Consider the following 21477-nt stretch of genomic DNA (forward strand, 5'->3'; position numbering starts at 1 on the left):
AAGGGATTTTTTTGACTTTTATGGCAGGCTTAATGGGATCCCAAAGCTTGAGGGTTTTAGTGCAGTCCAGCAGGAATATGCTTATAACATTCCAGGTATAACCACAAGTTCAGAATGGTTGTTGTCTTCCCTTCCTCTTTAAGCACTTTCCCATATTAGCACAGTCCAGCGTAACGCATGCTTCTGTGCCACAGTGCTGTCAGTTGAGCAATGCAGGCATCTATGGTCAGACCTAGTCTTCCAGCTGTTGTGCAAGGCTGTGTTCAGAAGTGCTGAGCACCTCCACGTTAAACTAAAGTCACTGAGACTCCCTTCCTCCCTTTTCTGCCCCATCACACCACAGTAACACCCGACTTCCATCCCAAAGGCCAGGTGCCCTGCACCATTCTGACAGGACAGCTGGTGCTGAGGGTGCTCCCCTAGGACAGACAGTGCCACAGAGGATGCTTCTATGGAGCAGCAATGCTCACTTGGGAGCCAAATTCAGGGATTTAAGAGGTCTGACTGCTGTTTTAGGATGATCAATGCATATGTAGGATTGCCATGACACAAATTCTCCATCCAGGATTAAAATGAAAACCTACTGACCTGGAAATGTTCAGCCTTTGCCTAGTTTGACTAGTGTGCTTGTGAAGATACACTTTTCACTACTTCTGTGTTTGATGCATGTGGGTGGCATGGCTCACTAAGTAATACTAAGTAAATCCAAAAGATTTGACGTATTTTAGAGCAGTGTCTCTGCAAAGTCTGCAAAGTGTTATAGCAAAACACTGTGTAGAGATTTGTGGGTACCCGTATATCCCCACATTAATATTTAGGGAATTGTGAAAAGAGTAGAAGCTTAAATTGCCCATTTTTGGAATGCAAATATTTGCACATCTCAGTCTAACCTGCTGGCTGTCAGTTGCTGTTCTTGTTAAAAACACTTCACTTACTTAAACCTTCTGACTGTGAGAAGACCTTCGCCAAGGGTCTACGCCACTACCATAAGGCTACCATGTTCTTTAACAAATGTCCATAGTGGCTTATCCTTTGCCTTGTTGTCTTGTGGCAGTACAGGAAGTGCTCACCAGGGAAGCTTGCAAAAGTGATTCCCTGAACTCTTTGTATCTGAAAGAAAAAAACCCCCACAAACCAAAATGTCTTTTAATGGAAGCAGCAGTGATGGTTACCTGAAATCTTTTAAATAATGACAACTTGTCTTAATCTTCTTGGCTCTTAGTTACTCAGCCTTATTCTGGGTAATGCTATTATGGTGAACTGTCACTAGGAGAAGTACAATGGCGATTGGCAATTGTTCCATGAAGGTTGAATCAAGTCTATTGTGTTTTGACCAGTGATAGGAAGAAAGGTGATAGATATGTGCAGCACATACAATGTGATTGAGTCTCAGCCGTCAGCATGTAGATACCTGCACCATCCCTTCAGTACCGCGTTCATACTGGCATATGGGCAGCGAATATATGCAATGGCACAGATGGAAGCTTTAGCATCTAATTCCCACTGACTTCAGAATCTGTTATTTGTGCCTTTGAAAAGCTCCTCTTTCCATCTCTAGAAAGGCATGAGAAACATTACTGTTTAGTAGCTGTAATTCACACTGAATGCAAGCTGTCTCAGGCCCTTCACATGGACGTGCTAGTGGCTGAGGATATTCAGTACATTTCCATACATCTGTGTCATTTGAGATCAGGCAGTTTGATGTGTTTAGATGCATGTTCACCTCGCATAGTTTTGGTTTAGTGTTGTAAAGATGGACGCCAAAATCACAGAATATTTAAAGCAAGAGTTCTTGCCTGGAAGAAATATGTCATTAAGCTCAACTAGGAAGAAATACATGTCAGTTATTTGCCAGGGTGCAAAGGGCAACGTGTTTGTATTGTACAATGAACAAAATAAGAACCTGATGTGCTGTATATTATTGGACAGCTTTTCTGTTTTTAAGTTTCTGAAGGAACTCAATCATCCATTTCTTAAGTTCTCTCTAAAGCGTTGTTACCCCTTACTGGAGGTAGGCAGACAGATGCCAAGTCACTTGCATGGCTGTGGTGTTTGTATTCATGAAGCCAACTTTCTCTGAAAACATTAATAAATCATTCCTGTTGACTGCTATCTATAAGTTATTAAGTTGCAGAACAACTACTTTACCTTCGACAGAAAAGAGAAGCATTGCACCCAAAGGTCTGATCGTCCATTCAGCCCAAACAGGACTCTGTTAAGCTTAAAATGTTTCCAAGTCTCCTTCTCCAAAAGAAACATTTATAGCCGATATTGATCCAGTGATACTGAAAATCTCAAGGACACAGAAAAAAGTGTATCTGCCCAGAGAATATCAAAAGAGGGCTAGGGTGAACAAAGTTTTAGAGTGTATCAACCTTAGAGCAATCCCGAAGAACCTCAGAAATAAAGTCTATAAGGATGCTGGGGAGGGACTCTTCCTTAGGGACTGTAGTGGTAGGACAAGGGGTAATGGGCTCAAACTTAAACAGGGGAAGTTTAGATTAGATATAAGGAAGAAGTTCTTTATTGTGAGGGTGGTGAGTCACTGGAACAGGTTTCCCAGAGAAGCTGTGGCTGCCCCACCCCTGGCAGTGTTCAAGGTCAGGTTGGACGGGGCTTGGAGCAACCTGGTCTAGTGGAAGGTGTCCCTGCCACTGGCAGGGGGGTTGGAACTAGATGATCTTAAGGTCCTTTCCAACCCTTACGATTCTATGATTCTACGATTCTATGATTTAGTAGAGACTATTACCATTTCTAACTTCCACAATTGTAGATTTATTCTGAATTTTGACAGCCAACTTGCAGCTTTCTTGCTTTTTTGTTCTGACAAAAAAAACCCCAAAAAACACCCAAACCCAAAGCCCCAAAACCCCTAAAATTCTGGGACCAGAAGCTCAGTTCACTAGTGCTGTCTTTTTATTTTTTAAAAGTTACATTTTCCCTTCGAATTTATTTCATAGGGGGGAGCTTAAACCAGAGTATGTGAATAAAGCATCTCAGATTATGAGCTTGTGAAGGGCTCCAGTAACTGATTTGATCAGTGCATGAACCCAATACATCTGCGGGGGTGTATTGCTAACAGCTTCCAGAAGGTCTGTGGAAAGAGAGTTCATAAAGAGGTAGGATTAGGACCTGCCTCTGTATGAGTTCACATAGAATGCATTCACACTGGCATTTTAATTTGGATCAGGAGTGCACTTCCGACACGAATCTCCCATTGATCTCTATTTTGCAGTGCCTTGATCTTGGAGTACGTTGACTGGGTTCCTTCTGGATGAAATTAACTGGAAGATGTGCTCCAGGAATGCACCAGAAGGGTACCTCAGCCACAAATGGACCCTCAGTCCCTGGAATCACACTAGAGGTAAAGAGCACCTGAAATGCACTTTTTTTCTGGACCTCAGGTCCTCAGCACCAACTGTTTCACTCACCCTACACATCTTCTCCTGTAGTGCATGATACTTGCCAGCATAGACATAGTCACTGAGCAACACACTGATTTGAAATTCGGTGAATTTTTTGGGAGATGGAAAAAGCTAATCTTTATTTTAACTAGCTTTTGCCCAAAAAACATATAAATAACTGCATACATCATCCTACTGTATCAACACTGAATCTGACTGTCTGATCATAGAATAAAATTTTTAGGGTACTTTCTTTGTATATATGTAACCCAGCATTATAGAAATACACATACGTGCCTCTGGTTATTCAGAGGTGCTGTTTATCAGTGCAAATACTGGTAACAAATACTCTAGTCCAAGATGATAATGTAATAAAAATCATGGATGCATTAGTTTTAAAAGCTGACAGGCTTTTCAAGAACAAAAGGTGTTCTATTTATTATTTGCTTGTAATCATGTGACTACAAAAAAAAAAGCACCACTTTAAAGACATGTATGATATTGTAAAACATGCAGCCACTTTCTTTTCAGGTATAAACTGGTGAGGTCATGTGAGCATGTGTTTACATTAGCAAAAAAATGTAGTTTAGTTCCTGTGTTACCATACAGGTTTTCCTGTTCACAGAGAAAGAATGTTATGACCTGGCTGTGCATATTTCAAATATTTCAAAGCTGAGTTTAGCATAGTTGTCATCTGAAAGATGCTTTGCTGGTGCATTCAGATCCAGACACCGCAGCCTGAGCTTAATTTTTCCTTTTGCTGGGTTATCTTGTGTAGCCAAGGTGAATCTTTACATTCACTAAAATCTAGATCAGGCCTATAATTTAGTAAACTTTCAAGTCTGTCAATAGTTACAACAGTTCAGATGGAAATTCCACCCAAATTCCTCTAATGCAAGGAAAGCAACAAAAACTTGCCTTAGGGGAGGCACATAAGTGGAAGGCATCAAGACGCAGTTTGACAAGTGTGATAATCCACTAGTATCAAAATACTCTGACTGGAATTCGGATGTTGGATACGAGACATTACAAATAATGGAAGAAGTTAGCAGTAGTAGTAAACCAGAAGGCTGTCAGTAAGAAAGAAACTAAGAATTGATTTTGCTAACAAATGAGAGAAAATCTCAGGTGAAAAGACACTGGAGGACTTGAGGCTAATGCTGGAAACTGTTATGCATATTAAAAAAAATAGAATTTTAGATTAAAAAAACCCCCAAGAGTACTAAGTATCAGGGAGGTTCAGCTTTCCAGAACTTTAAATACTACAGGAATTCTGCCATATCCTGACTCTAGCTAACTGTATAATTGGACCTGTAAAGTACAGTAAAAATGGATTGATTCTTGAAACTTCCTCATTACACACTGGTGACCGTGAAAGCAGAATGCAGGCTTCCTGTAATTTTAAATTTCAATTTTAAAGTTTATCTCAGTCATTCTAGGTCAACCTGTAATTGAGGAAAAGAAGAAAGTTCAAAACAGGAGTTGGTCAAAGAATAACATGATAAATGTTGGTGACCAGTTTGTGAAAGATGCTCACTATTCCAAATTAAAAATACAATATACATGTTGTTTTTATTCTTTATGAATGTTATTTCAGGAGATTTTGAGCCCTAAACCCACACGTATATGCATATATGTATAGAGATATATAACATATTTTAGCAGTCCTTTTTTCAGCTGTAATCAGCATTTCCCAGGGAACTGACAGACTATTGCACATAGTAGAAAACATTTTCTTTCCTTAAAACAGAAAGAAAAAATTGGGTCTTGCCAGAAAAACATAACCATTAGAAAATACTTTTGGTAACAGTGAATGGATATCAAATAGTTTGAATGGAATCATTTACCTTTACGAGTTCTGGTTCTAGAGTGTTGAGTGGTCTGCTATGGTATCTGCATGAGCACTATGGGAATCTTATACTGATGACAGATTCAAGCACTACTGGCTTGCAAAGAGACAAATGTTAAGAGTTGTTGATTCACAATCTGGATGTGGGCAAGAAACACAAGCCAGACTTCCATTCCAGGACTGCTGTGGGTTTATAATGTAATGCAGCTCTGAGTCCACACTAGTCTAATCCCAGTAGAATTTCCTCTCTATTCAGCTTTATTAACCTTTCTAGAAAGTGTATTTCTGGCTGCCAGAATTACAGCTGGGGCCTATGACTAGTAGCTTTTTTGTCCCTGCCGGTTGCACATATAGGGAGGTGCCACAGTTCATAGCTGCTTTTTGCAGCTCAGTGACAGCAGCTGCCCCCTGAGGCAGGGATCTGCATCACCAAATCCACAATGTACATACAGACTTACACCCATCTGCAATCTTACCCATCATACCAGCACCAGCCCCACTGATGGGTATTAGTCCATACCCCTTCGTCTAAAGGGTTCTGAACACATACGTCCCATGTCTCTGCAGCTGCGCTAGTCCAAAGCCACCACACAAATCCTAAAATCTGCCTTCAGCTCCAGAAACATAATTCATTGCACAGCATTTCTGGGTGACTGGCTTGAGAACCTTGAGTTCCCAGCCCTTGGCACCTACCTTTAGCAGCAGGATGCAGATCAAGGGACAAGGCGTCCCTATGAACAATGTTCTCTGGACACTGTCCAATGCATGCAGAAGGACACTGCTGTCTGTCCAGTTCTCTTCCCTGGCAAACTGGCCCAGCTCCTTGGCGGAAGAAGCCAAGGGGGTTATAGCTCAGCGAGGCCACACTGGCTGGAGGACTGGCAATAGGTAGGGGAAGATAACAGTAGGAGAAAGAGGATGAAGTCAGGGGGAGCCAGGTGCTGGCAGGACCAAAGTTCCAAGTCATTATTCGTCCAGGAGAAATTACCCACAAAGGAAATCATGGGTTTCCAGGGTGATGTCTCTCCAAAGCAGGAAACATGATGATTCACATTTCATCCCCAGAGCTTTCAAAAATCCATGACTAAGAGAATGAATTATCTCACCATGAGCCTTTTAACGAGGAAAAGCTTCCAGTGGGAGAAGGCAGGTAAGTATAGGAAAACGATACATTAATGTTCTGATGAATGACATCTAAGTAAAAATTAACTTCTAGGAGTAACAGCCTTTCAAATATTGTGTTTACTGAGCCCCAAAGAGATATTATTCCAAAACAAGAGACAATATCTGGGGAGTAGCTGCTCTCATCTCAAGCTTTATTATCTCTGTCTTCAGAAGAAAAGGTTAATAGGAAACTGTATGTCCTGGTTTCAGCTAGGATAGTTAATTTTCTTCCTAGAAGCTGGTATAGTGCTGTGTTTTGGCTTTAGTCTGAGAATAATAGGGCAGAACTATGACCTAAGCCTATGTTCTTGTTCCGTGTAGTGCACTGTGAGTATGCTTTGGCCTATGTTCTGGTAGTACTTGATAGCACGGTGAGAGGGTGTTTGGATCTTTTGGGCTGATACACAGAATGAGGCAGCTGCTGATGTCAGCAGATGGTTACCTAATACGTAAGGGTGAGGATGTTAGAGCACACTTGGGAGCTGGGATCCAGGACACAAGTAGGTGATGTGCTGTTTTACCTCTCCTGAACAAAGCAGTAAATATAGCCACAAGCTGAGCCAAAAGCCAGTTCATTACAGAAAGTTTGATTGGGAAGAATTGAGTAGAGTCATGTGGGTGTCAGTTCAATTCTTGACAAACTATCTGAGCCAAGAACATTTCCAATAAGGCAGGCAGTACAGCAGCAGGACTTCGGTGAATTGCCACTTCTTATTCCCATTCTCAGAGATACCAATATTATTTGCTTAGGTCTTGTGTGGGATTTTCACACCATCCTTCAAAACAGTTGGACCTGGCCACTGGTGGAGTTTGGATTCTGGTTAATTGGTTTGCTGGATGTTTCTGCCTTCTTGTGTTTGACAGACATGGTGATAGATTTTGATCTGGTTTACTTTCTTCTGCTGACCTTTCCTCTCAATGTGGCTTTTGTTTGAGTTGAATTGGCATCAAAATAAATGGATGTGTTTGAAAAGGGTGTTTTTGTTCTGGTGTTTCTTTCACCAGGCAGGGCAAAATTAGCTGGAGGTCCTGCTTTTCTTGGAAAAGCAGTGTGAAAAAGATGGAAGTAAGTCTTTTGGCAAGTGATAATACATAAATAGCTTTTCTGAATACCTATTAAATGCACTGTTGTCTTACTATTATCCAATAGAGCCAGTAATTGGTTTATTATGATTTTGGACCACTGGTTTGTTTTTAACATGGATGAATTGGCTGTCACATTAAAGTGAACTACACTTTAATGTTTGTGCCATGTACAAGTGATACAGCTGTACCAGTAATTCCCAGAGTGCACAAGTTTAATATATTCCAAAAAAAAAAATATTTTCCATGTTTCCTTTTCACGCTTCATGTTATCTGGAGCTGGATGTAGGGAAAGGTTCAGCAGAACCTTTTCCTTCATTTCATTAATTATCCAGCTGTTGAAAAACTCTATTATTTCCTTCCAAAAAATATTATGGAAGATTTAGACCTGTGGTTTTAAGATAATATGGGAATGGCCTGCCTTAGTTGTTACTATAGAGGGTGTGCTAGCTGGAGGAAAAAGGCTTTGGACATCACTTCTACCCTCTAAATCTTCACACAGAAGAAGTCATCCAACATGTAAATCTATCGGTACCTAAGCTGGGTGCCTCTCTGCCACCTGCATCTCCAGGTTAGTGAGTTTCTTTGGGAAACAACTAATTGGGAGGACTAAGGTCCCTGAGACATCTCTATGTAGCTCCTTTACCAGGCTACATCAGGTCAGAGCTCTTTTAACCTTCCCATTGACTAATGCAGAAAAGGTGAATATTTGCAGAGGTAGTTACTAAACCAGTACCTCCTCCACACTGAAAATTAATATTCTTCAGGTGGTGTAATGTGACATAGCCAGTGGAAAGAAAAAATAGAAAGATAATTTCTAACTGATTAAAACTGTGTTCCTGTTACCTATATGGTGATGGGCTGAGAAAAAGTGAGAACAGCTCGGCTAAATAGGAAGAAAAGTGGTTTATCTAATTCATATTTTTCCCCTAGTTGTGTGGAGAAAATAGAGGGATGTGAGCATTTCAGTGGACTGAGATGTCATTCTCTGAACTTCTCACTGATTTTGATTATCTATGATGTTGTGAGAACTACACATGCATTTGGATCCATCAGGAGCCAAAGCAAGCTGTTTATTGAAGTGAGAAATGATACATAGAATCATCGAATGGCAGAATGGTTTGGGTTGGAAAGGACCTTGAAATCATCTCGTTCCAACCCCCTGCCATGGGCAGGGACACCTTCCACTAGACCAGGTTGCTCCAAGCCCCATCCAACCTGGCCTTGAACACTGCCAGGGATGGGACAGCCACAGCTGCTCTGGGAAACCTGTTCCAGTGCCTCACCACCCTCACAGTAAAGAACTTCTTCCTTATATCTAACCTGAACTTCCGCTGTTTTAGTTTAAACCCATTCCCCCTTGTCCTGTTGCTACAGACCCTGATATTTGTACCCTTAAGCCAGTGCTAAAAGGCAAAAGCTAGAAAGCATTGATATACAGCTGAATACACACTTCAAGAAATGCTTTATTCAGGCTTTATATCAAATGCCATTGTGATGTTTTGTGTGGGTTTTTTTTAATTGTACTTGTTCTAGGCATAGTTATTTAAAGGTGGAAAACTGAGTATGATCAGACCTTGTTAACGTCGAAAGCTCATGAGGTAGCTTTTGTAAAGCTAACCGTGTAGTTTGCATTTTCCTAACCCCTCCAGCACCCTCTTACGGCAATTTACAGCCCAGGTTCTGATCATGATTCTCCTCAAAATCAAGCTTTACAAGGAATGTTCTTTCTGCCCTCTCGTGGCCACAGGACAGTTCTGCAGTTTTGCAATACGGAAATTTCAGACCTGCATTGCGTTTTGATAATCCAAAATGTCTTGCTTTTACATTAGAGAACACACATAAAATTGTGTATCTATGAGCCAGTTTTTTTCTGTATGCAATGTTTTTATGTATACCTTTCATTTGAGCACAGCAGTTGACTATTTAGATTACCAAATTAACTACATACAATTTTCTTAGTTTTACATCATAACCCAGAATATGAAGATGTGACTTGCATGTTCAAAGGACCAAGATAGGATCATTTCTTTCCTGACAACTAATGTAATTTTAGTTCCAGGGTCTGTACCTCACTTTTGGCTAGTTCACATGGAAAATACTGCATAATTGCATGTGACAGCTTCTTCATGACTTCACTGATTCTTTAACCTACTTACAAGTTAAATTGCACTCAGTTTCCATGTTATGTCAGTCAGTAAGTAAATACATTGATTAATTTAGATTTATCCATGTATCAGGTTAGGATCAGGCCACACTGCCAGTTTATATTTTACAAAGATCCTATACAATTTGAGGTTGATTATCCCTTGTATGAATAAGGCTATCAAATACAGGCTTATAGAAGGTTGTATTGTTTCAGTTAAGACTGCTGCTTATCACATGTTTCTGACAAGTATGCAGAGACAGAATAGGTGCACATGCATGCACAGTGACGTCTCTAGTACCTTTTAGCTGGTGAGGATCTGAACAAGAGATTCTGTAGCAGGTGTGTGAGAGCATATAATGCAATAATGATGTAAGAAAGCAATTACACAAAACAAGAATAGATTATTCACTATCAAGGTAGTACTAACAAAAGAGAATATTTTGCTGTTACACATTGGTAAATGGAAAAAGAAAGCCATTACTTTATACATTACCTGCAAACTTTCTCCTATGTGCCCCTTTCACAGTCAGCCCAAGTTACCATATCCTCATCTCTGTGATTTCTGGGGTAACTAGGAAAATCCCCACTGCACAGGCACAGCCTGCTCTGCTGTTGTGCTAGTGCCAAACTGCACCATATGCGCTTAGCAGGAGAGAGAAGTTAAGACCAGAAAGAGTTTATCACTAGTTATACATTTGAGATGGGGGTGGGCTCTGCAATCCTCCAGGCCACCCCTGGGGATTCATAGATTCATATGCAGTATAAATATGTGCAAGAATACATTTTTAAGGAAATGTCTTGAAATGTGGAACTTTGAGAAGCATATGGTAGTGGCTGAGCTGGCACAGGAAGTACCTTCTGAAGGTGATCTGCTCTTTTCACTCCCCTGCTCTTTCTGCACAAGACTGACACTTCAAGAGCAGTTCAGAATCACCTGCATTCATACTTCTTTCAAGATCCCATAAGCCATATGCGATCCTAGTATAACTACACTATAGGTACACCAGTGTACCTTCACTGGCATTTAATTTCTTCACAGGCATCTAAATTAAACTTAAGACTTTTCTTTCATAGCTGCCAAAAGAAATCAGCTGATGAATTAGGCAGTACCATTTCATTTGAAATGCCTCTTGAGAGAGAGGCAAACTTGCAGCTCTTAGAATTGATGATGGTCTCTAAGGGCAAGTAGGTACTTAGTCAAAAAGTAACCACACTTAAAGACAGGCTCAGCATCCAACATACAGTTTTATTTTTTCCTTGAGCTTCTCTGTTCAATAGCAGGGTTCAAAGAAAGTTTGTCTCTACTCTTTTACAAATAAAATTCTCCATAGTGGTCATATAGGATAGTTAACTCTAAAGACTTTTATTACCCCAAGATATAGATGTGTTTTATGTACCCACAGAGTTGAGCAGCTAAGAGAAGCATCTGATTTTAAAAAAATTCCTCTCTGTTCTCCTTCACTAATTCATGAAATGGGCCTGCTAAATCCTGCTGGGAATGAAGAGCACATGGGCTCATCAGACCTTGCTGGCTTTGTTCAGCATTGTATTGGGTTTGCATGGCAAGGTTTCAGTAGTAGTGAGGCTACAGAGGTGGTTTCCATGAGAAGCCGCTAGAAGCTTCCTCTATATCTGATAGAGCCAATGCCAGCTGGCTCCAATATGGACCCACTGCTGGCCAAGGCCGAGCCCGTCAGCAACAGTGCTAGCATCTCTGGGATAACAAAGGTTGGGAGGGAAAAAAACCTGCAACTGCAGCCAGAGAAAGGAGTGAGAATACGTGAAAGAAAGAACCCTGCAGACACCAAGGTCACTGGAGAAGGAGGGCAAGAGATCTTCCAGGTGCCGGAGCAGAGATTGCCCTGCAGCCTGTGGTGAAGCCCATGGTGAGGCTTGTGCCTGTAATTTTCGATGTGTTGCAAGAGGCAAAGTAGCTGGATGTCATACTAAGGACAATGAACATTGTAATTGGTAAGTGGGGTAGAAGTCTATTGTTATGAGCATCAGAGATGAGATAAAGATACATAGTGCAAAAGCTCCAAAACCAGAACAGGTGTACTAAATATGACAAGGTGAAAGAGTTAACTGGTCAGTGAGTTCCAGAAGGTGGGAACAGTTAAAGCACAGATATTTCTCATCCATATTTTGTGCTACAAAAGATCTAAGTGGCACTAGCTGAAGCTCTTCTGCACTTGTGTCATCATAAGAGCAGCGCAAGTGTGAACTGGGTATCTATGGGTTTCCCCCATAGACAGCTAGATGTATTTTAATGGGTGTCACTAATGAAAACATTTCCAATTCCTGCTAATGGGTACTCTTCAAGAGGGGGCAATTTTTCAAATGTCTTGTTTAGGGTTTGGAAGTTTCTGGCGGTCTGTGATGACCAAGACTAGTCCAGTTGTCAACTTTTGAAGAAAACGCAAAAAGCGGTTGATAGAGCAGTTGAAGTGAATCTGAGACTGACAGATTTCAAATGCCAGATGTCCAAGTTTTTGGCTCCTTCTATGGGTAAAACAACAGTGTCTTTTTACATTCCACTAGATCTATCCAAATGATATATCGAAATCAACAACATGATGAGCCCTCAGACTTATAAATTTGTCAATGGATTGTCAGCTGTTCTCTCTGTAAGCTTAAGTCAGAATCTAAAATAAGCCTGGTGTTGTTTTTGCATGGAGGCTTTAATAACAGACATAAATATTACGTGGATGACAAGGAAGGCTGGGAGCTCCTGAACCCTGCTAGAATTCATGCTGGTAAGCCTTGATAGTCTGTCACTTGATTTACGTGAGTCCTTTCCTTGCTTTTTCCCAATTCATGAATAATATCTGTATATGGATAATAAATAATCTGGTGAGTAACAGCTATAGCAATGTATGTTGCCTGTTGTGCCCCTTCTCCTCCCATTGCACTATCCAGTGATTGTTTTCTTGGCTCACACACTCTCAAGCCAAACAGAAATTTTGCAGAGCATAGCATAATTCCTCCTTTATGTACTTTTCACCTAGCTCTTCCTCTGCTGAGGGAAAATAAATCAACAGCCATCTCCTGAATCCGTGCTGTGGAGCTTGCAATAAGAGGGCAACCTAATTGTATCTGCTGCTGGGCCAGTGTTTGGGCTTCTGCTTTCCTCCCATAGCAGCCATCATTAATGCCAATTGGTGTGTACCCTTTCCCTGTTGCTACATGATATGTTCCTTGCAAAAGCAGCTTCTATTGCTGCTCAGGGATTCTCACAAATTTTATTTGCTCTTGGTTCACATGATGTGCAGTGAGGTTTGCAGAACCAGAACACAACTCAAAGTTCAGGGCACCTCCTTCTGCTGCTCATTTGATCGAAAATCACTAAAAGATCCCAGATTTCTTGACTAAAGAAAGAATGACATCCTCTTCTGGTGGCAGGCAATGACAAGATTTCTTCTTCATTGGCTGGGTCTTCAACTTTCCCCTTTACAATTTGTTGACCAGTGTCCTTCAGCATGGACTTGGCTGCAGTACCCTAGTGTCACACTGCAAACCCGGTCTTTCACCAGCACTTGTTAGGTGGTTTTCTGAGACTTGGAAGCCCAAAGATTGGTTTTGAACTCTTTCTTACTCTCAAAATGTACAATCTTATTGTTTATAATCTGTTTGGATTATAAACAATAGTCCCTATCTCCTTGATATTTCAAGTTTAAGTGAATAGAGAGATTAGATATTTTCAGGACTGTGTTTTCACTACTCTGGGTTGAATTAGATTCCCCAGCAACAGGTTGAATAGTGTTGTTTCAAGTAGCCTCATTAAGTTCGTAGAGGAACAGCACCTCAGGCTCTGTCCCAAGCATGAATTTATCTGATAAAAATGATCAGTTTGATTAGGATTTTTTCCAGGTTCTTCTAAAGGTGTGTGGAATGTAAAGATATCTGTTTACTGGTTGTTCAGCATGAAAGACTAAGACAAGAGACAGGAAAAGTAATAAATTAAATTCTCAGATACCCAAACCCCAAGGAAGAGGAGATAACAAGACAGTGACAAAGAGCAGAAGTCTTAGATCACTGATTGATGGGACCTTTAAGGAACCACTCAGTGCCTTGAGGTGGTTCAGCCAGAGCTCTGTAACTGGTTATCATGGATCTCATGGGAAACAGCAAACTTACAATGGTATATTTGAGAGGCCTTGTAGGATCACATAAAACTTATTATAGGATGTTTTAAGAGATGTGGGAAAGTGCTAAATTTATTTTGGGATGTTTAGGGGAGAGCCAAAAACAGTCAAAGGGAGGGATTGAGATAGACGAGAGAGGAACAAGTATGGGAAAATGGAGAAGAGAGGGGATAAAAGAGGTCAGCTGCATGTGGTCAAGCTGCTGTCATTTTTTGTCAGGCTATGCCCTGTGCCTGATCATCACAGTGTGCGTTATCTTCTTGTTAAAGTCAATAATTGAATGTTTTCCTCTGTGAGGGTGCTCTCTATTATGTGTGCATGTGTGTGTATGATCTGCTAGCTAATTTCAAGCCAGGCTAGCTGGTGAGTAGAGTGAGTGGTCTGAGTGCCAGCAGCTGGAGATAGAGACAGACAGTTGAAGGAATCTGCAGGCCTGAGGACTAGCAACTGGAGAGAGGATTGCCTAGATATCAGCTATTCAACAGACTGAATATCTAACAGCTGCTGATGAAGGGACCCATTTGTGTGTGTGATTCTAATATGAATTTAAAGCTGGACTAGCTGGTGAGCAGCATAAGGGGTGTGGGAGCCAGCTACCAGAGACACCATAGGTCAGGACAGTGGAGGGACCAAGAGTCTGAGATCCAGCTGAAGAGACCAGAGGTTTGGAACAGCTAATGGGGGGACCTGTTTGCCTGTATTTGGGTGGGAGATCTGCTAGCAACCTTTCAGTTTTATTAACCTGTAAGTGGTAAGAGGATCAGCCCATTTATGTGTAAGACTTGTTGGTGTATAAGTGAAAACTGTGATGATGCTGCTCTCTTGTCAATTGGTAATCAGTTGTGGCTGTAAGGTGTATGTGCATGTGGTCTGATTTTTTGGGGATGCCTATTCCCAACATTGGCCAGACATGGTATCAAGGTAACGCAGCATCTGAGGGCCAGAAGAAAGAATCCCTGAGATCCTGTAGTACACTAGATTTGGCTTCCCTGTAACAGGTGCGAATTCAGCTTCTCTTCAAAGCTTACTGAAAACTCAGTTTTGGAGGAAGCCTAAATACATTCCATTTAGAAGAGAACGGTTTTTCTAGGAAATATGAAATGGAAATACAGGCTTAAAATGAAGTAGCCCCTTCTGCATGTGTATCTGGTAGCTGTAATGTTCATTCACCTGAACAGAGGAAGTGGGGCACCCACAGGGCAGATCTTGTAGGGCATTAGGGAGGGCATTATCTCAGACATAAAGCTGAAAATCATTGCATTACAATGTGACTTTGGTTAGATGTTATTCCTCAGTGGGGTCCAAGAAGGTAGGTTTTATTCAAGACAAATTCTTAACAAGTCACCTTTCAGATTTATGTCTAACATGGCTCATAAACAAGAGGAAAAGAGCTTTCTCTACATTTTACTTATTTTTCTTTAGCTGCATATGACACAAAGAGTACCAGTGGTTTTGATTCTGCTTCTGTTTGTTATTCATATTGCAGACTTTGTTTTATTTGTATCATGCTTCTTTATTCATATTATGCTTCTTTTAATTTTGCTGAAAATGCTTTCAGTTATACAACCATTGTTCTGAAATTAGGTTTTACAACCAACAGGACATAAGTCGCACAGAAGTAAACAGAATTTATACTACACTGCCACTGAAGTAAACTACTACAACAGCCGCTACAATTGTCATTGCCTTATACACCAAGGGTTTGTACAGAATAAATGCATTATTCATAACATGAAGCCATGCTTGCATTTCAGTTCTCCTAGGTTTTTTTTCATGACCTTTAGTTTTGAAAACACATTGCAGCTTTTGCAAGTCTTTCAGATTCTGTCTTCATTATTTCATTCCAGTATTAACGTAACTGTTAGAATTCATATTCCTAAAAATACCAGACAAATAAAACAAAATCTGTTACAATCAGGTGAGACACTGAGAAAGAAATTACAGGAATCAAATTAAACAAGAATCTTAGTTTCTGATATATCAGTTATCTTTCCTGGCCTGAGCTCTACTTTATGCATGTGCCAGATGCACGCCAGGGGTAGCCAAATGAAACTCAGTTAGAAGACAAATGGACAGTTCAGATAAGGCAGCAGATATGATAAGAAGGACTGTTATTGAGGAGCTGCTTTAAATTATTCTTAGTAATGGGCAGGAAATATTTTTTCCTATCTTGGAAAAATTTCTGAGATGTCAAAAAAAATTTTTCATCTTAATTTGGAAAGAAAAATCAAAATCTCAAACCTTGGCTCAGTAAGAGAGTCTGAATAAAAAAATAAAATAGGTTTGGATGAAAACTCCCAGCATTTTCAACATGCTGCAATTCAGCTTGGAATTTTGTCTTTTTTTTTTTTTTTTTTTTTTTTTTTTAACTCTAGTTTGCATAAATTTCGAAAATGGAAGAGTAATTTTTAGGTAATTTTATTTGTTCACTTTATAGTGCTGAAATGGGATATTTTAATATTCTGAATCTTTTTCACCAAAGTTTTAAACTTTTCAAAGTGAAACCTGATCTAAAAAAAATGTTTTCAAACCTAATCTTGTCATATGAACATTTTCAGCTTTGGCTATTTGGCATCTTCTCATTACAAAAGATTTCATAAAGAGACTTTCTACTAGTACTTGTGATGAGGCTTTTTGATTTGATGAACTGCAAATCTTTTCTTTTGGCAAATTAGACTCATCAGAATGTTTTGGGAATATCCACTGAGGAAATCTGGTTGTATTTGAACATCGCTAACCTATGGTTTAATATGCCTCTTAAGATATGGCTGGAACACTTGTGTAGTATTACCTGGTTCAGATTCCTGCACGTCTTGAGGCAGGTTGACAGACAGTGACTTCCCAAATCTCTGTGGAAAATTTAGAAGTGACTGACTGGAACTTTTAACAAGTGGAGATCTCCCAGGCCTGTGTGGTACCTTTGGAGCACGCCTAGGTATGATCTCTCCAAAAGCTCTCCCAAATCTCAGAGGCAAATTAGCAATTGGTTTAATGCTTCTTTCTTCTGGATAATTTCTTCCAAACCTAAGAGGTAAATTAGCAACTGAATTTGGCATCTTGTTTATGGTAGGAGGGTTCATTTTAAGGATATTTTTTGATCCCCAGTCTTTCAGTTCTTCAAAATTGAGACTCCTCTGCTTTTCTTCCAAGATATCTTTAATCTAAAGAAAAATAATTAAAAAAAGGATACTATCATTTTATAGGGCATTACTCCAGCTACCAATCACACGAAGTATTCATTCTCATATCTTCCTAGAAAGCTGCTGGGTAACACTCTTCTTTGGGTATCTGATGCTTGTTAGATGTATTTGCTAAACTCCATTGTAATGTGTGCTACTTTAAACAGATTACTTCATGTGCAGACATTGTCCTGCTTACCTTTTCAGTACACTGACTCAAGAGCACACCTCCATATCAGTATCCAGAACTGTTCAGATGATGTCAGTTGGAAATATTTCTGGGCATAGGTGTTGGTACCTGTGCCATCAGTTAAGTGTAAACAGAAGTCACTGTCAGGTCCACATTTTCTGGTATCACCAACTGAAGTTGTCTGCAGGGGAAGATGCTGGCTATGTTTAGTAACTTGACACAGACCCAGCCTCTTACTCATACAGTCTGGATGAACAGGAGGATGGGTCAAGCTACCTAAAGGTGTAGCTCATTTCTTTCTAAGCACTGGGTGGATGCTTTTGACCCAATATCCTGCTGGGCTAACAGCCAGGGAAATGAATGGAAAGTGTTTGGGTCAAGTTGACATGATTCCTGTTCTGGCCTTGCAGCACAGAGATTGCCCTCAGCTTTAAATTGCTTTAATCCTCCACTGGTACACAAGATGCATTAGAAGCTCCTGGGCTTCTAATTTTTGTGCAGCCAGCACAAAATATACATTCTGTGTCTATGCTGGCATACAGTGAAGAACTGAGACTAGTATATTTCCGGTCTCATGATGCAAAGGGCAGCTGCTGCCTGAAAAGTAGATATATCAACATGACCCCATAGCAGTGTTCCTTCCCTGGGCATATTGAAAGTCACTTATTTTTGTGACAACAATAGATTTTCAAGCCTTAACAGCAAATAGGTACAAATATGTTTTTCAATTTCAGTTAAAGACACAAATGCTACTAATCTTCATTTCAGTTCCTTGTTGCTGTTTGGTGACTTCCTGGGAGCTTTTCCAGCTACTGGGAGAGAAGGGGAATGAACCATTCTAGTTCATACTCCATGATTAAAGCATTAAATAAACTATTCCTCTGATTGCACCTGCACACCCCTTCCGAAGTATATAAAAGACAGTGAGCTGAAGACCACAGGATTTCACTAGCATAATTAAAGTTGTATTTTGTTTTGAAGGATCTTTATTACACCAAGGATGATGAGTCAGAAAGAGGTTGGCTGTCATTTCCCAGGGAGTATTTGTAGGGCAGACAAGAAAAATAATACAGATGAACTGTACAAATTTCATTTGGCATCTATTGAGACATAATAAATGTGCAACCCTGCAAAGATATTTTTATAGTCAATTTCCAGAGTAGAATTTTAAAACCATTAACTGTATTAGATTTAAAATGTTCTCTGTTTATCATTATTCTTTGAGTATTACAAGCGTGCCTTTATTAATTTTGGATTAATAATATATCTGTTATATTCTGTGCATAAAATGCCTGACAGAAATTTTAATTGAGGCCCCACTAGGTAAGCAAGAAACATTTCAGAGTAAGTCTCAATGTAATTGCAAGGCTGTATTGCAGGAAAATTGAAACATGAATTGATTTACACAGTATGTGTGATTGAGCAAATGCATTTCCTGAAAATTCTTCCAACAAGTTTTTTTTCATACTGCTAGTTCTGTAATGCTGAATACTGTGCAATGGAGTTAGGAGAGTCTTTGTCAAAAAATTCGAAGTGCTCAAGGTCTGACCCACAGTTCCCCTAAATAATTCATGATAATACAGATCTTACCTTGTAATATTTATCATCATCATCTTCTGTGCTCTGCAGACTGGACTTCATCAGTTCATCTAGGCATATAGTGTTTGATGTTTGAAAGACCACTGTAGCTAAAGCAAATAGAATAAGCTTAATTGAAATGAGTTTCATTTCTCTCAAATTACACTTACTTAAGGAGCTCAGAATCTGCAGAGAAAACTGCCGTCATTTTATATGATCAGAAAACAAAAAGATTTTTTTCCTGATGACATCAGTCTCAAAAGCTTCAATTCTTAATATTAATTAGGGAAGTAATCTGAATATATTTGAAGAATGTTGGGAATTTCTTTTGTGAGCCCTCTTAAGCAGCATAGCTCTTGTTAGGGACACACTGACTTTATAAATATTTTCTTCCAGTGAAATATGTCTTAATTAGCTAAACTTGAGAGCCGTAACATAGGGACTTCAGCCACAATGTTCCATCACCAGTAGACAAAAGCACCTTGTTTCTTTCTTTTGTATCAGTGTCCTCAGAAGGACTATGAAAGGAAGCTTTCTCCATATATGTATTCTTCTGCTTAAATGATCCTTTTGGACCATATAATGCTTGTTTGTATTGTACAACAAGGGACATTTGGCCCATTGAGATCAAGTGCTATCTACTGAAGTTGTTGATCAGGTCATAAGAGATGCTATGCATCAATGAGATCTGTTGATGTACATCATGTCTATTGATGTACATCATGTCTATGCACTAAATTGAACACGGTAATTTGCATTCAGGCTGAATTAGGACCATGCTTCTAAACCCTGCCCATCAGTTAAGATTTTAGCAATTTCAAAGGTTATGTTACATCTCTGTTCTTAAGGCCAAATTTCCAATAGCAGTTTTAAAAAAGACACCTGTCCCTTTGCTGCATGCTATGAAACCACTGGACTGCCCATGTGTGTTCTGTCCCAAAAGGGGATTCAGGCTGCACACTAAATATTCCCTTAAAGTGCACATTGAATTGGTTGCTAGATAGGCTGGTGAGCCAGGCTGTCATAAAAAAAAGCATATTGTGTTGTTCTTCCTATTCTTAAATTCTTGAAATGATTGCCTACATCTCATAAGGTAGTATTTAAAATCAGCTGCACAAGGAGAAAATCTGATGGCTCATTGTAAATACACTGAAAAACTGGACTCCAGGCAAGTTCTTTCGCAATTCAACATTGGGGTTGTAAAATGTTTGTTCTGTCAAAGCACTGGCAAAGTTGTCCCAAGAGAACATGTTTTATGTTGTGGGCAGTATGGATAGTATTGAGTCTTTATCTGTTGACAGTATGTTACTGGGTTTACTGCACTGTGAAGCTGAAGGATTTGCAAGTTACCTGTTTTTATGGGTTTAAAGCTGTGTGCCATGCATGGAGCAATTTCTGCCTTAGATTCTCTGAAACTGAGATCCTGAAGGTGTTAAGTGGCATTGTATTAGATCTAACAAGATACTCAAACCTCCTTTTGGACTCATAAGAACCACAGGTTGTGTGTTGGAAACTGCTCTGACATGATTGTTGCTCTAACTCAAAATGGTGGGAAACACTAAACCTATCACCCAAATTGTTTACTAGAGCCACTTAAAATGAAAAATGAGAAAAATAAATTCCAATTAATGATCTCTCTAGCAAAAATAATAACTTCTTCTTTCCCTCTCCCACACTTTAATCATTATCCAGTAGGAGGAGGAGCAGCAAGCCCCTGTTCAAGCTTGGACCATAGAATAATAGAATTGCAGAATGATTTGGGTTGGAAAGGACCTTAAGATTATCTAGTTCCAACCCCCCTGCCATAGGCAGGGACACCTTCCACTAGACCAGGTTGCTCCAAGCCCCATCCAACCTGGCCTTGAACACTGCCAGGGATGGGGCAGCCACAGCTTCTCTGGGCACCCTGTGCCAGTGCCTCACCACCCTCACAGTAAGAACTTCTTTCTAATGTCTAATCTAAATCTACCCTCTGCCATCTTAAGGCCATTTACCCCTTGAGCAGTTCAGGGATCAGTGTAATCCCATCCCTGAAATAAGGACCACTACACTTTCAGACACCAAAGGACTGGTTTGCCATGCTAGCCTATTCTCTGGTGGGGCCCATACTAAGGCACCAGCTAGATGGGAGTGGTGATCTGGGAGCCAGATGAAAAGGTAACATCTGCAAGTACAGTTATGTGGGGAGAGCTTGCTACTGGCACAGTGTGTGTGGGGAAGCAGCCCCCTTCCCAGGGAAGATTGAAATCCCATTGATAGCTGGAAGTAAAAAGGGAACAGTTTCTCTCAAGTGAACTTCCCCAGGTGGAGAGGGTGTGAAAGATTCTGTTTCCTATGTGGCAAGAGACCATTAAATTGTTAAAATAGATAAGAATGGTATTAGTAAGCTAATTAAGAGCCCCTTAGAGAAAAGAATGCATTCTAATCAGTCGCTGCCTTTTATGTGCTACTTTCCCTTGTTGTTGTACACACTAATTACATTAATTTCCTCTTTGTTTCTTTGCTGTATGTAATCCTTCTGGCCCTGGCTGACAGCAGAAAAGGCTGGATTCAAAAATCTAGTGCTTCCTTCAGAAAACTGCTGGGAAAAGTGACGTGTAATGGGAATAAGCACTATTCTGCATAGTCTCAAGTGACAATGCTTTTCCTTCGCATTCTCCGAGGCTGTTCTGGAACATGTTAGTTTAGAGTAGGATGTGGTAGATGGGGAGGGAAAAGACACTAGACCAGTAATGA

The 21477-nt window shown here is 40.1% G+C and overlaps 1 protein-coding gene across 1 annotated transcript; it reads right to left on the reverse strand.

Annotated features, from left to right (window-relative positions):
- Window positions 1–15200: 15200 nt before the first annotated feature.
- Window positions 15201–18924, reverse strand: NPVF (neuropeptide VF precursor). Its single transcript, XM_030486039.1, has 3 exons — window positions 18754–18924; window positions 16586–16955; window positions 15201–15670 (listed from the first exon to the last, which is right to left on the reverse strand). Exons 1-3 carry the CDS (start codon window positions 18889–18891, stop codon window positions 15663–15665), a joined length of 516 nt encoding a protein of 171 aa, XP_030341899.1. The 5' UTR covers window positions 18892–18924; the 3' UTR covers window positions 15201–15662.
- Between the last annotated feature and the right edge of the window lie 2553 nt (window positions 18925–21477).

Source organism: Strigops habroptila, chromosome 1, assembly GCF_004027225.2.
Source record: "Strigops habroptila isolate Jane chromosome 1, bStrHab1.2.pri, whole genome shotgun sequence".
Classification (NCBI taxonomy): Eukaryota; Metazoa; Chordata; class Aves; order Psittaciformes; family Psittacidae; genus Strigops; species Strigops habroptila.